Source organism: Xiphophorus couchianus, chromosome 5 (assembly GCF_001444195.1).
Source record: "Xiphophorus couchianus chromosome 5, X_couchianus-1.0, whole genome shotgun sequence".
In the NCBI taxonomy this organism is placed as follows: domain Eukaryota; kingdom Metazoa; phylum Chordata; class Actinopteri; order Cyprinodontiformes; family Poeciliidae; genus Xiphophorus; species Xiphophorus couchianus.
In genome coordinates, this window is record NC_040232.1 from 39,089,642 (window position 1) to 39,103,279 (window position 13,638).

Genomic DNA, 13,638 nt, shown 5'->3' on the forward strand with positions numbered 1-13,638 from the left:
ATAAGGTCTTAGTCAGAGCAGAGAGCCAGGCCTGAGAGTTTCTCTGTGAATGTGTGAGTGAGTAAGGCAGGGAGGAGGACCTACTGTACGTTTGTGTTGTAATTCATGTATTACTCATGCATGCTGCTGAGTTTTGAAATAGCTTAAAAACAGAGTTCAGATAAATTACTGAGAAATCTCAATGTGGTAAAATGTATCAAAAATATAAATAAATAAGGGGAAAAGAAGTTCCTGCAAACACCATTTAAATTAAAATCACCAAAAACACATGTATAGCCTTAAAAAGAGCTTCATTCATTTCCTCAGACTAGTCACATGATCTGAGCTGTGCATTTTTCCCTCCCCATGTGACATCCTCCAATATCTCCTTATATGGACGTCATCCAAAAGCCCTCTTAAAGGGATGGTTCCCTGCCCTGAGTCTATACTTGGTGCTTGTGAGTCTAAAGCAGGATAATGCCGCTGTGAAAAGCCAACTCCCTGATCAGCTCATTCAGCCAGCCTGGATGCTGTCCTCAGCTGTGGTCACTTCCTACGTGCGTGATTAACAACGGGAGAGAAAAAAAAGAGTCCCTATAAAACCCTGCTTCCCGTCCCTACTGGTGAGCTGGATTCCATATATCCTTATTAGGAACCCTCAGAGCTTGAAAGAATTCCCAGTGTCAGTTTATAAGTCTTCCCCCAGTGCCCTAATTAAGTTAAAACGGCGGCCTAACCCTGCCTCTCATTCTCAAGAGGAACACTACAATATTTGTTCAATTTTAGATTTAGTTTTTACCCCAATAAGTTGAAGTGTTTGCCATGTTTGCAAGGTGAGCACGCATATTAGAATGAGTCATAACATGGCCACATAATTTAATGCCAACTCACCTGTTATGTATCATGAAGCCAAAAGGTGTTCCCTGCTCACCTATTACACAAGTGGTAACACGTAATGAGATTTACAGTCTGCTGAGTTTTGATGTTAAACACACCTCAAAATGCCCACGTGTATTTGTCACTCAGACCACTGTCATTGTGTGTGAAAGTGTATTAACACGGCTGACAGCAAACCTGAGATTGTAATTTTCCAGTTTATCTGTAGTAACTATTGTAAGCCCAGGCTTGTGTTTCTAAACACATCTAATTCATCTAAATCAGACAAATGATTAATATAATGGTAGGATACTAAAAAAAACTAGTATGTTTATGGGTTAAATCATGGCAAAATAGACTTTTGTCTTTTTCCAAAAGCCATTAAAATCCTAATGATGAAGGAGGAATAAACAGGTTGGTGTATTTCCCTGACCCTGACCTCTGGCTGACTTAATAAAACTAATTCTTAAAATTACTTACATATGGATTAAGTTTTTCTTTTTTTGTGGCGCTTTTCTGTACTCCAGTATCAAGCAGAGCTGGTATTTGCATGCTCCACACCCAGTGGTTGCAGCGGAGCCAATCAGAAGGCGCTGTGCGGAAAGTTTGCCTTATATGGAAAGGGGCTGAAGCTCCAGCGCAAATAAAGTCCAGGGAATTATTGGCCTTCATTGCAGTCGACCTCAGACACTCGAGCACTAAACACAGCGGTCCAGACACTAAGCTGATAACTCTCCTTCGCAGAGGTAAGAGCAACGGATGTGGAGGATTTTTGCTGCACTTCTTTAGTGGTTTCAGACTTTATACTGTTGTCGCTTTCGTATACAATGTTTTGTGATCTCGTTAAACGTATCTTTAAAGGTGGCTTAATTTGATACCCCAGAAAACCTTTCAGTGTCGGTGTTCAGCTTAGTGTCGTTGCATTTTTAAACGGTAACTTCAAAGCATCATGTTACCGCTCGCACTGACTTAAATCTGGCTTAAAACTGACCTGGCTTTCCAGTTGCGCATCAGCGTTAGTAACGCCTCTGATTCCTTGGCTTTCAGGTTAAGATGCAACTTGTCTTTTTAAAATTAAAAATGGTTTGAGAAAGTGCAATTAGAAGCTGAGAAGTTATATTCAGCATCTAAAAAAGCCACGTCTGTACGACTTGGTCGATATCGTTTACTTCAGAAAATGGCTTTATTTTTAAGGGACTGCATATGCGACATTTGGATAATTTATTCTGTCCCAGTAACTCCGGTGAAGGGTGTGGCCGCCTGTCGGTGTCGCGTGAGGCTGGGGCTACTGCCGTGATGACTTCCGGGCCGGTGTGCCACTGCTGCCTTCAGGCTGCCCTCACTTTTTGCCTTTTATGGCCATGTCCAGACCGGTCGAGAAACTGCCTTTTGTTTCACAGCTCTGGATTTGACCGAGGATTTACTCAACTGCGACACCCAGCGTTCAGACGCTACAACAAGACTTTCAGCTACTGGATCTAAATTTTTCTTTCCCTCTTAGAAAATGGAAGATGAAATTGCAGCCCTCGTTGTTGACAATGGCTCTGGAATGTGCAAAGCTGGCTTTGCAGGAGATGATGCTCCACGTGCCGTCTTCCCCTCCATTGTTGGTCGCCCCAGGCATCAGGTATGAACTTGCCTCCTTCTCCCTTCATTTGAAAACATGATTGCAAACCTTATAGGGTGAAACTAAAACACTGCTTTTCCAGGGTGTGATGGTTGGAATGGGCCAGAAGGACAGCTATGTTGGTGATGAGGCACAGAGCAAAAGGGGAATTCTGACCCTGAAGTACCCCATTGAGCATGGCATTGTGACAAACTGGGATGACATGGAGAAGATCTGGCATCACACCTTCTACAACGAACTGCGAGTTGCACCTGAGGAGCACCCCGTGCTGCTCACAGAAGCCCCCCTGAACCCCAAAGCCAATAGGGAGAAGATGACCCAGGTAACTAGTGTAATGTCTCTTCAAAGCTTTCTATTTGCAGGACTGTCTTTAAGTATTTCTTGGTCTTAAACTCCTCCTGTTCCTCAACTTGTAGGTTTCTCTTCCCTGAGCTGAACTTTTCATCTCTTCAGGTTTCTGTTTCCCTGCACTGAATAAATGACTTGATGCAGCATGGGCAATGAAGTTTTCAAATTGCACGTCTGTAGATTAGTTCTGACTAATCTGGTTTTCTGCTTGACTAAAAATGACAAAGCTCTGTCTTTCTTACTTTTTCTCAGGACTCTTGAATTCAGTGAGTAACAGTCCCCTCTCCTTCCAGATCATGTTTGAGACGTTCAACACACCTGCCATGTATGTAGCCATCCAGGCTGTGCTGTCCCTGTACGCCTCTGGCCGAACCACTGGTATCGTCATGGACTCTGGTGATGGTGTGACCCACACGGTGCCCATCTATGAAGGATATGCTCTGCCTCATGCCATCCTGAGGCTGGACCTGGCTGGCAGAGACCTCACAGACTACCTCATGAAAATCCTGACTGAGAGAGGTTATAGCTTCACAACCACAGGTAAGCAAACTTCTCTGTTCACTGGAATAAGTTGCCTTAAGGTAATCTATGCCCTGACCATGTCAAAACCTGTTGTCCTCTAGCTGAGCGTGAGATTGTGCGTGACATCAAGGAGAAGTTGTGCTATGTTGCACTAGACTTTGAGCAGGAAATGGGAACTGCTGCTTCCTCCTCTTCATTGGAGAAGAGCTATGAGCTCCCCGACGGCCAGGTCATCACCATCGGAAACGAGAGGTTCCGTTGCCCAGAGGCCCTTTTCCAGCCTTCATTCCTGGGTAAGTTGCATTAATCTTTTAACAGTTGAATGCAATTTTTACTTTTTTGTTTTAAACAAATTACTCTGCTTAACAGGTATGGAATCATGTGGCATTCATGAGACTACCTTCAACAGCATCATGAAGTGTGATGTGGATATTCGTAAGGATCTGTACGCCAACACCGTGCTGTCTGGTGGTACCACCATGTACCCTGGCATCGCTGACCGCATGCAGAAGGAAATCACTGCCTTGGCCCCCACAACCATGAAGATTAAGGTAAGATAGAACATGGCAAGACCTTAATGCCTTTGGACTGAAACATTCTGAACAATGGAGAGTTCTGAATTTCAAATTGCTGCTTGTCTTTCCAGATCATCGCTCCTCCAGAGAGGAAGTACTCTGTGTGGATCGGAGGCTCCATCCTGGCTTCCCTGTCTACCTTCCAGCAGATGTGGATCAGCAAGCAGGAGTATGATGAGTCTGGCCCCAGCATCGTCCACAGGAAGTGCTTCTAAAAAGACTTTCAGTTCTAAACCTGCCACCTTCCCAAAAAAACACTGCTCCAGCCCAAACAGGTTCTGCATACCTGCACCAACACACTGTGCTGAGCCGACACCTCTTCCATTCTGTCATCACTCTGGCTATGACACTATGGCTCTTGATGGGGTGACACTACAGGAAGTAAAGAGCATCCCTGGCGGTGTGAATGTGTGAAACATGTCAGTTGTGTATGTCATTCCAGATGTCTTTGTTCACTACCTTATTTGCCTCTATGAAGGTTTATTCTCTGTTGGGCTTACTGTGTATTGCTTAATGTATAAATTATGTAATCTGAACTTTTTTTTTTTTTTGTCGTACTCAGCCTTAATATTTGGTCCAGTTTGTCATCATGCAAAAAGAACTTCTACATTTTGAGGTGTATGAAGGTTTGTGCATGGGGTGTTAAGTCTCTAATGTACACAACAGCCCAATAAAGCGCACATGTTTGAGATTTCTGTCTGCCTGATCTTGAGTGGGGTCGGGGGGAGGGGAGGTTGGATGGTTAAATGTGCATCTAAAATGAAACATGTTACTGGCCTAACTCTGTACAACTAGTATTAATGCTTCCTAAGTTTAAAATGAGGGTCTTCAAAAGCTTTACATAGGAGAGCAAAAAGTTAAAAACCAGCAAAGGATTATTTTTTTTTCTTTAGACTTGTAACAGTCAAGCCAAATTACTAATCCTGCTTGCACATATCTGCCAACAATCTTCAGTTGGGTGCACTGTTTCAACATTTGGGTGAACCCAAACTTTACAACCATGGCTACATGGCAGTTGAGTTTGGGGAATGAGATGCACTTCCCAAATTGTCTAAGTTGTATTTAACTGTGCAAGGAGTCTAATTTGTAAATGTGAGGCAAGATGGAGTAAAAATGTATCTACCCTTTTAGTAGGGTGGGGCATGCAATTTATATAGCTGAAGATTTTACTGTATTTGATGCACATTTAAAATTTTCAGCTAAAGTACTGTGCAAAAGATACCACAGACCTACATACAGTCATTTTTGTACATTTCTATTGGTTGCCTCCTGCATCACTCACCTGATTTAGAGGGTAATTGGGCTAAAAATGGAAACGCATCAAAATGCCAAGCTAAAATCTAGAGCTATAAACTTGTGTATGACATTTCAAAGAAATGTCAGTTTCTGTAAAGAATAATACCAACTTTTTTTTTCCTCAGAGGATGGATAAGCTGTGATTAAACTGGAAAACTAAGCTAGGTGTCATGCATCAAGCATTTTATCTTGAAATTTATGATGCAGTTACATGGGTCAATGACTCACCATGGTACACTTATGTTTAGCTTTGATTTAGAGCTCCATCTAGAATCAGTTATAAAAAATTTTATAAATTAAAAATGTAAACTCATTCACTATGCAACATAATTCACATGTGTATTCTGTGTAAGGAGTTGAGCTTCATTTCTTATAGCTGGTCTAGACTCCTTTTTCATGAATCACTGCATTGATGGAGGTGCCTTTCACATTAAAGTATTAATGAAACCCAACATGCTTTATTGGTGGCCTTCAGCTCATCACCATTTTTTTATTATTCCAGAGTTTTTCCCCTTTCCTTTGCCAATTCTGCATATTCTTTGTGTAGTTTAGGTCTGAAGAATTTGCTGGCCAATCAAGCACAACTAGACTTGTCTTTAATGGAGGTGTTGGTGGCTGTGTGGACAGGTACCAAGTTCTGCTCAAAATTGAAGTGGATCTCCATAAAGCTTGTGAGCAGATAGAAGCATAAAGTGCTCTAAAGATGGCTCCACAGACTTTATGACTGAGACCAAACAGTGGACTAACACCAGCCGATGATGTGGCTTAATTCCCAAATTATTACTGACTGAACAATTTAATCACCATACCCCTTCTCTATCTGACTTTGGGACTTTAATTCCAAATGAAATGCAAAACTTACTTTTTATCTTAAAATTGGGTATCCTTGGTTTGTTCAGGTAAGACACGTTATCTACCTGGTTAAGAAGTGACTGAACTACAGTTGTAGCTCACTGGCCTGTATGCTGGCTGGCTTTTTGAAGCACAAACTCCAACCACCCTCTGAAGGGTGTAGCTTATGGTGACCAGACGTCCTCTTTTTCCCGGACATGTCCTACTTTTCAGACCTAAAAAGATGTCCGGGGGGAATTTAAAAATCGTCCGGGATTTTGGTCAACTGCCTCAAAACACATTACATAGCTTACAGTACATTGTAGGGCACTGCGCACGGCGCTGCGTGTCACGTAATCCCTGAGCCGCGTCAGTGCGGGCAGCCCTGTTCTTAATCAGAAGGTGGCTGTCAGTACGCCAACAACATGCGAAAGCGCAAATGTATGTAGTTTTCCCGCTTTTAGACTTTCTGTTCAGCCCCCCCACCCTCGCTGCAGGTTGTCCGGGTTTTCCCACAGTAAAATATGGTCACCCTAGTGTAGCTATCCCTCCTACTTAACCACTCCGTTATACAGTATTTCAGGATGAGAATGTGAGGTTAAGAATCATTCAATTTAATAGTTTATCTGGTGTGGGGAGATTTAGATCTTTGTAGGTTGATGAGTATACGAGAGGCAGAAAGTCATAAGATCTTGTATCTTCTACCTGTTCCTTTTCAAACAAATTATGTAAAATTGCATGTCAATGGGCATGATTATTTGTTTTTTTTCTGTTTTTACTTTTTGTCTGTCTGAGATAGATAGATAGATAGATAGATAGATAGATAGATAGATAGATAGATAGATAGATAGATAGATAGATAGATAGATAGATAGATAGATAGATAGATAGATAGAATCCTCATGAACTTAGATGGCGGTAATGCTACTTATAGTTTTTGCCAATCGCCAATACAAATCACGAAGAAGAGAACGACCAGCAGGAAGTTAGTCCGTTCATTAAGATCTTCCCTGTGGTGCAGCCGCAAATATCCTCCGTGTAGCAGCTAACGGCAGCCTGTTTTACGGTGTTTAAGCAGGAGGACCGGAACATGAAAGGCACGAGGGTTTAATTTCTAATCAATGTTTAGAAATAACGCACCAGCCATGACTGAGACTGTACCTGGGTTTATGGAGGGAATGGATCGACAGATCGAGCAGGTATGTAGAAGAGCTTTTAACAGGGCGGGCTAGATATCTTAACTAACGTTTGTTAATTTAATCGCTTCTAAGATCAAGACATTCTGCTTAGTTTACCCTGGAGGTTTTTAATATTCAGATATAGAGAAACAGACTGGTAGGCATTTTGAAATGGTCTGGTGGATTAAGAGCGTAAAAGAAAAAAAAGTAAAAAAAAATGTTGTCGACGATGCATTTCTTTTTATTATGAAAAATCATTTATTATCATAAATGATTATGCAGCATATTTTTTTGTACAAAATCTAAGTTACTGCATGTGCTGTCGCATCATGTAGGTCACATACACTCTGCCACAGGAAATGTACACGCAGTGTGAAAAAGTATCTGCTCTATATGTCATGTTTATTTTTAGGTCATAAATTTCTAGCTCAGGTTATTGTGATATCAGACAAAGATCATCTGAATTGTGTGACAACAACTACAATTTAAGTGTTTACGATAAGAGCTTTGGTGAGACTTAGGCTGGCTTCTTTGCATTGATGTTTTAATATTAACACAGGACAAAAGCAGTTGAGTGAATCGTTAGGTTTTGAGAAACACACCGTTTGCCCAAATCCAGATAAATGCAGGCAAATCTTAGGGGCGGCGTTTCTAAATACAGATAAAACTGCCCAGGTGTTCATTAAATAAGTGAAATATTGTTGGATATTCTTGAACTGCAGTGGACCAGTAGACACCCATTGACCGCTGGAAATGGGCACCAGCCCCCCTTGCTTCTCTGCAAGGATAAGTGTGTAGATAATGGATGCATGGATGAACCAGAACATGGAAGGCATTTACTTTTGAGCTCCTGAAAGGAAAAGAGTGTTAGTTCCTTCAGCTTCCTAGCTCAGGTTAAAAAGAACCGCATTTCTTTACTGAGTGTCAGGAAATTTGATTCTGTAGATTCTGCAGAATTCTATCAGCAGTCCTGTCGCCAGAAACAGTCCTCACTTTGACTGGTTCTTGGTTGAAGCAACAACATATTTACAAATGTTACGGTTTACAATATCTTTTATTGGGTTATCTCAGTGAGCTGTCTCGTTAACTGACTGATATAACAGATCTTTTGTCTCTCTGCCAGGCTTTCTGTTACCAGGACACCATGTCGTCTGGCTCGGTTGGGATGTCGGATCTGTCTGATGAGATCCTGTTGTGTATCCTTCGTCATGTTCCAGTGTGTGACCTGCTGACTAATGTGGCAAATGTCTGCCAGAAGTTACACACACTTTGCTACGACAAGATGCTGCTCACAAACGTCAGATTTTCGGAAGAATATCGGGTAAAGGAATTAAAAGTCTCTTACATTCTTTGGAGATGATAAGACATTTCAGGACTGAGAAATTCTTTGTTTTAACTTTGTGTTTAGGTCAGAAACAACCACATGCACAGCATATCAAATACACTTTTTTAGGAGATATCTGTACAGGTGCTCATGAGTCATAAAACCTTCCCTAACATTGACGTGTAAAACAGGCAGCAGCTCTGGTTTTAATAATAATAAGCCTTGTTTTTTCATCTTTTGTTTCCAGGCTGACGATCAGTTGGTTCGTCACACTCTAAAGCTGCTAGCCAACCACGTACAATCGCTCAGCCTCAACAGCTGCTACTGGCTGTCAGCCTCCACCTTAGACAAACTGGCACGATGCAGAGGAGTAACACATCTGGATGTAACCGGCTGCCGCCTCACCTCCCTTTGCCTGTCGCGTCTCTTATCCTCTTTGTCTTTGCTCAGATCGCTGGCGTTTGATGTTAGGTCCTGTTTCAACTCCGCACTGCTCAGCTCGGAAGCCGTTGATTCACTGAGCCGCCTCACGGAGCTGAGACAGACTCTGTTTACGCCGAGCTATGGCGTAGTGCCTTGCTGTGCTCAACTTCGCAAGTAAGAGTCTGTGGGATCAAAGGAATTGTGAGAAAATTGTAAGGTTAGGTCTTATTATGCACAGATACATATGCTCTTTGTATTTCTATTTTTGTAATGACATCACTAAAACTGATAACTGAAAAGGGGTTACAACTTATTTGTATCACTACAGACAACAATAGAAGCTCATAAAGCTCTCCAGAGAACAAACATCCAGCTTTTCATACACAGAGTATGAAGAATTTTCATCGCTGTGCATTTCCAGAATAGTGATTGCCTCATAGGTCAGTAACTGTCTTCATTGATGATATGAATCTGTCAATAACTGTCTAATAGTAAAGTCCAAGTTTATAACATTTATTTAATACTTTGTTAGAAAACAGTGTTTTTTCTCCTAAAACCCTTTTTGGATGAGAAATATTAACGGAAATGAACTGATAATGTCACAAAAATGTCATCAATTTAATCAGAAGATCCGATTTTTCTAAATCAAATTAGAATAAAAACCTGACCTGACTGAGAAAAATGGATGTCATTTTTGGATTCAGCGATGCAAAATAATCCTAATTCAGTTGAAAAAACATAAACGACTTCCAAAAAAATCTCTTTTTGTTATCAACTGTTCCACTGGCTGTGAGGTGTATGTTTGGACAGTGTTAGAGTTGACTGTTTGCCGTTGTGTTTCAGGCTGATGCTGCAGTTTGACATTCCAGATGTGACCAGAGAGGGCATCGGTGTTTGCTGTCAGCTGATGGTCGGCCAGAGCAGCGTGCCACATTACGAACAGCTGGAGGAGTTCACGGCCAGACTGGCCCCAGGAGAGGTGAGTTATTTGGGATTCCTGTTAAACTATCCGTCTGATTCCTGTAATGTACGCTTTAAGAGATCAATCGATGACTTTTCTGCACCAGGTGAACCAGACGCTGCTCCTTCTCTACCTTGCCGTGTTTAGCGTTCACATTCCAAAGCACCTCAGAGTTTTCCTGGTTTCAATTCCTGGTCCCAATCCGGCTCACTGGCCCGCTGCTCCCTCGCTGGCTCAAAGCCTCGGTCGGCGCGGAGACCTGGTGGCGCTGCAGCTGCCACGCACCTGGCTGGATCCACTGTCCCTGAAGCGAGCTCTGGAGGGAAACAGCCCCAAGCACCTGAGCTTCAGCCGCTGCCCTGCGTTGTGGCCGCAGGTCTTCCAGTCGCTGCTTGGCGGTGGAGTCAGAGACGCCGCTCAGCTCGTCAGCCTCAACCTCAGCGGGATCAACCATGTTCCGTACTCGGAGTGCAGGAGTGTGGAGGATCAGCTGGTTGCTGAGACAATGGGCCAGGTGGCTGCAACCTGCTCCAACATTAAACACCTGAACCTGATGCACACGCATTATCATCACGAGTGCTCACCTGGGCTGGACGGACAAACACACTTGGGTGCCAGCCTGGGCAGATTCAAACACCTGCGGTCTCTGACCCTGCCTGCCTGCGCTTTGTCAGATGGTGTAAATCCCAATCACACCTCAGCGCGCAGCTCAACTCCCTCACTGCTGTTCCAGGGACTAAAGAAGGCCCCACGTGTGGGTCTCCAGAATTACAGACCTGATTCGGAGCCTTCATTCGCCGGGGACAGCATTTCTGGGCTGGTTTTGCTCACAGCTGGCTGTCACTTTTTAGAAACCTTTGAGCTCATCGGTCCAGGTTTTGCATCGGCGCTGCCTCGGCTCGAGCCGTGCACCCGTGCCAGCGTGGAGCCTCGTGGGATGTGCGCTTGGGCGCGAGGAGTTGGAGATGTGCACCTAGCAGCGCTAGACGCTTTACCTCGGCTGCATCGCTTGACTCTGGCTGGACTCCCTGGAGTCCTCAAAGGAACTGGACTGGTACAGCTGACTAGGAAGTGCAGAGACCTACGGGTGTTGTCCTTAGCCAACTTGGGATCTCTGAAAACCATGAACTACACAGCCTCCTTGCTGGAGACACTTACACAGTGCACACAGCTGCAGGAGCTCAGGTCAGAGGATGTCTTCGACTTTTCTTTTCCTTGTTCAGAAACATTTGGCTGTGCATGGATGGTGAATTCATAAACATAACCACATATTCCTTTAAAGTAGTCTTCAATTTAGCTAGCATTATCTCAGTCAAGTTGGGATTTATATGCAGTCAAGGAAACGCTGGAATTTAATCTTAAGATTTGCAACTTATCAATAAGAACACCAAAAGATGAGAATTGAAGCAGTTTTTTCTGACATTGTCTGAATGTGTCCTTCCATTCATCCAACCATTTTTTGTCTATTTGTGCATCTAATCGTCTTTTAACAGATCCATCCATCCATCCTCACAGTGTGGTTTTCTGCTGAAAATCTGAAGTCTTCATTTTTGTTTTAGGTTAGAGCAGCCATACCTAAATGCCAATGCGTCTTTCTTTGAGGCCTTGTCCAGCTGCCATCGCCTGCAGCGGCTCTGTCTCATTTCCCGTAGCGGCACCTTCGACTCTTTGGCCACAGAGACCTTCATGGAGCGGTGTTGCCATGTTGTAATGTGCCACATGTTCATGGGCGGCACCCTGGCTGCCTGTCGGACACTGCAGAAGTCCCTGCTGGACAAGTAAGTGAAAATTAAGTTGTATTTACTGATTTCTTGTGCTTTTATTGTTGTGTCACACTTCAATGTTTCAAACTATCGAATATGTGTTAATATTAGATAAATATTGCCTAAATAAATACACAAAGGCGTTTCAGTGTGATGACTCTGAAACGCCTTGCCATTTCTTTATAATTTTCTTTTCACCGACCCACCAGTTGTAAATTCTTTACAACTGGTGGTTCGCTGGTTTGATTCCCGCTCCTCGTTGGGCCTTTGTTTTGTTTGTATTACATGTCCAAACGCTAGGGGGCACTGCCATGCCAGTATCAAATGTTATGGGGTTTATACTCTTCTTCATGATATGTATGTTTGGATGATGAGCATGGCAGAACAAAGTTGAGCAAATAATCAAGAGATGTTATTTTTACTGACTAACACTCCGCCTCTGTCGCTGTGTCCTCGGGGAAAACGTCCACCTTGCCTGCTGGTGTTGGTCAGAAGGTTCGATGGTGCGATTATAGCATCATCCAATAAATTAGAAGTCAGTTTTGTGCTTTCTCTTTCTGTTAGATTTTCAGCTGAGCGTTCGGCACTCAGTGTGATCATCTACCCGCTACAGCACGAGGACCTGCCCTCCGTCATCAGGGGCATCTCACTGACGCTGCTGGATCGGATAACTTTGTTTCAGAGCCATGTTGCGCAGCCTCCACATTTATCACCCATGTGACATCACCAGTGATCTGTAACGTAATTGCTGTTGCTGAAAATAAAATTTTGTGAAATACTATCTGTCAAGCTTCTGATTAGGTAACAGCAGCAGTGTAAAAGAAATACATCAGCATAACTGTTTTGGGTAATAATGGTTTGTTTAGTCGTCCATCTACACATGGTGCTGGTCGCGCATCCCAATAATAAATCACTTCAGTTGCTTAGTTTCTGTTTTAAAATAAGTGCCAACAATATTTGTAGAGAATGAAACTTTGTAAATGAAACAACAAATGTTTTTTTTTGGAGTTTTTAAATGATTTCTTGTGTGCACGTATTTTTCTACAAACTGGAAGTTTAAACAAAAGTCTACTTATAATAATGGTCTGTTCCTAAAGATGTGCAAAATATGATTTTTATGAATGAAAGTGTAATTGTTCTGTTGCATATTAATTTCTTCACATTAAGCCACAAACATTTCCAGTTTTCCTTGATGAATCAAACCTGGTTTAATTCTATTTAATACAGAAATATCCTTATTAGTGATTATGCTCACTGTTTGGAAGCTCTTAGTCTGATATTTTAACTGTTTTGTGCCATGCTTGAAGTATTTCATAAAAATATGATTATCAAAAAGGAATCTTTCTGTTTTTTTTGTTTATTTTTTTTATAATGATTCAGTTGTGTAGTTTAATTTCTTAGGACAGAAAAATATTTACACTCTTTCTGACATTTATGGGGAGGGAAGGTTATTTACTTTTCAGGACAGTTACATTTTTTTCTTTTATTTGCAAGTAAAATCACCTTTAAAAGATGGTCCCCTTACAGGACCTTCTCACAGTACATCCACTTCATAAACTATTTTATTTTGTTAAAGGTACAGCTGGTTTTACTTCAAGACTATCGGTTTTTGTTGCAGCACACATCCAGACCTCTGGCATTACATATAATTCGGAGTAGAGATATTCCACATATGGAGCCTTCATTGGATGTAGTGTGGGCTAAAGTGAACTTAGCGCCCAGAAATCCTGATAATAATCAAATACATTACATTGTTATACCCAATTTTATATATTTAACTTAAAAAAAACCCTCATTTGATTAAGGTTGTTGATGATCCGATATTGGCAGGGGGGTTTTCATACGTTTTGGGAGTGTACCGCATGCAATTATCTTTATGACCAGTAGAGGGCAGTGTGTGCATAAAGTCTAGCATCACGGTAGACAGAATAATAC

The 13,638-nt window shown here is 42.2% G+C and overlaps 2 protein-coding genes across 3 annotated transcripts; both read left to right on the plus strand.

Moving 5' to 3' along the window:
• Positions 1-1,469: 1,469 nt before the first annotated feature.
• Positions 1,470-4,618, plus strand: actb1 (actin, beta 1). 2 transcript variants are annotated; one of them, XR_003595473.1, is made up of 8 exons: positions 1,470-1,601; positions 2,357-2,482; positions 2,565-2,804; positions 3,124-3,370; positions 3,454-3,645; positions 3,722-3,903; positions 3,999-4,258; positions 4,299-4,618. XR_003595473.1 is itself a non-coding variant. In XM_028017081.1 (7 exons), exons 2-7 carry the CDS (start codon positions 2,360-2,362, stop codon positions 4,140-4,142), a joined length of 1,128 nt encoding a protein of 375 aa, XP_027872882.1. In that variant the 5' UTR covers positions 1,470-1,601; positions 2,357-2,359; the 3' UTR covers positions 4,143-4,618. The 2 variants fall into 2 exon arrangements, 1 of the variants encoding a protein (XP_027872882.1); XM_028017081.1 differs by having other exon boundaries at positions 3,999-4,618.
• Positions 4,619-7,059: 2,441 nt separating this feature from the next.
• On the plus strand, positions 7,060-13,042 carry fbxl18 (F-box and leucine-rich repeat protein 18). Its single transcript, XM_028018129.1, has 7 exons — positions 7,060-7,253; positions 8,356-8,553; positions 8,804-9,153; positions 9,823-9,958; positions 10,047-11,125; positions 11,500-11,718; positions 12,268-13,042. The coding sequence occupies exons 1-7, from the start codon at positions 7,176-7,178 to the stop codon at positions 12,422-12,424; spliced, it is 2,217 nt and encodes a 738-aa protein (XP_027873930.1). The 5' UTR covers positions 7,060-7,175; the 3' UTR covers positions 12,425-13,042.
• Positions 13,043-13,638: the final 596 nt, after the last annotated feature.

What these genes read in the sequence shown, in the direction of transcription:
- actb1 (XM_028017081.1), top strand. Translation starts at nt 2,360, where the DNA reads ATGGAAGATGAAATTGCAGCCCTCGTTGTTGACAATGGCTCTGGAATG. An exon ending in TTGGTCGCCCCAGGCATCAG is followed by an intron (nt 2,483 to 2,564) that starts GTATGAACTTGC and finishes CTGCTTTTCCAG; the next exon opens with GGTGTGATGGTTGGAATGGG. An exon ending in TTTCCAGCCTTCATTCCTGG is followed by an intron (nt 3,646 to 3,721) that starts GTAAGTTGCATT and finishes TCTGCTTAACAG; the next exon opens with GTATGGAATCATGTGGCATT.
- fbxl18 (XM_028018129.1), top strand. Translation starts at nt 7,176, where the DNA reads ATGTTTAGAAATAACGCACCAGCCATGACTGAGACTGTACCTGGGTTT. An exon ending in TGGATCGACAGATCGAGCAG is followed by an intron (nt 7,254 to 8,355) that starts GTATGTAGAAGA and finishes TCTCTCTGCCAG; the next exon opens with GCTTTCTGTTACCAGGACAC. An exon ending in ACACAGCTGCAGGAGCTCAG is followed by an intron (nt 11,126 to 11,499) that starts GTCAGAGGATGT and finishes TTTTTGTTTTAG; the next exon opens with GTTAGAGCAGCCATACCTAA.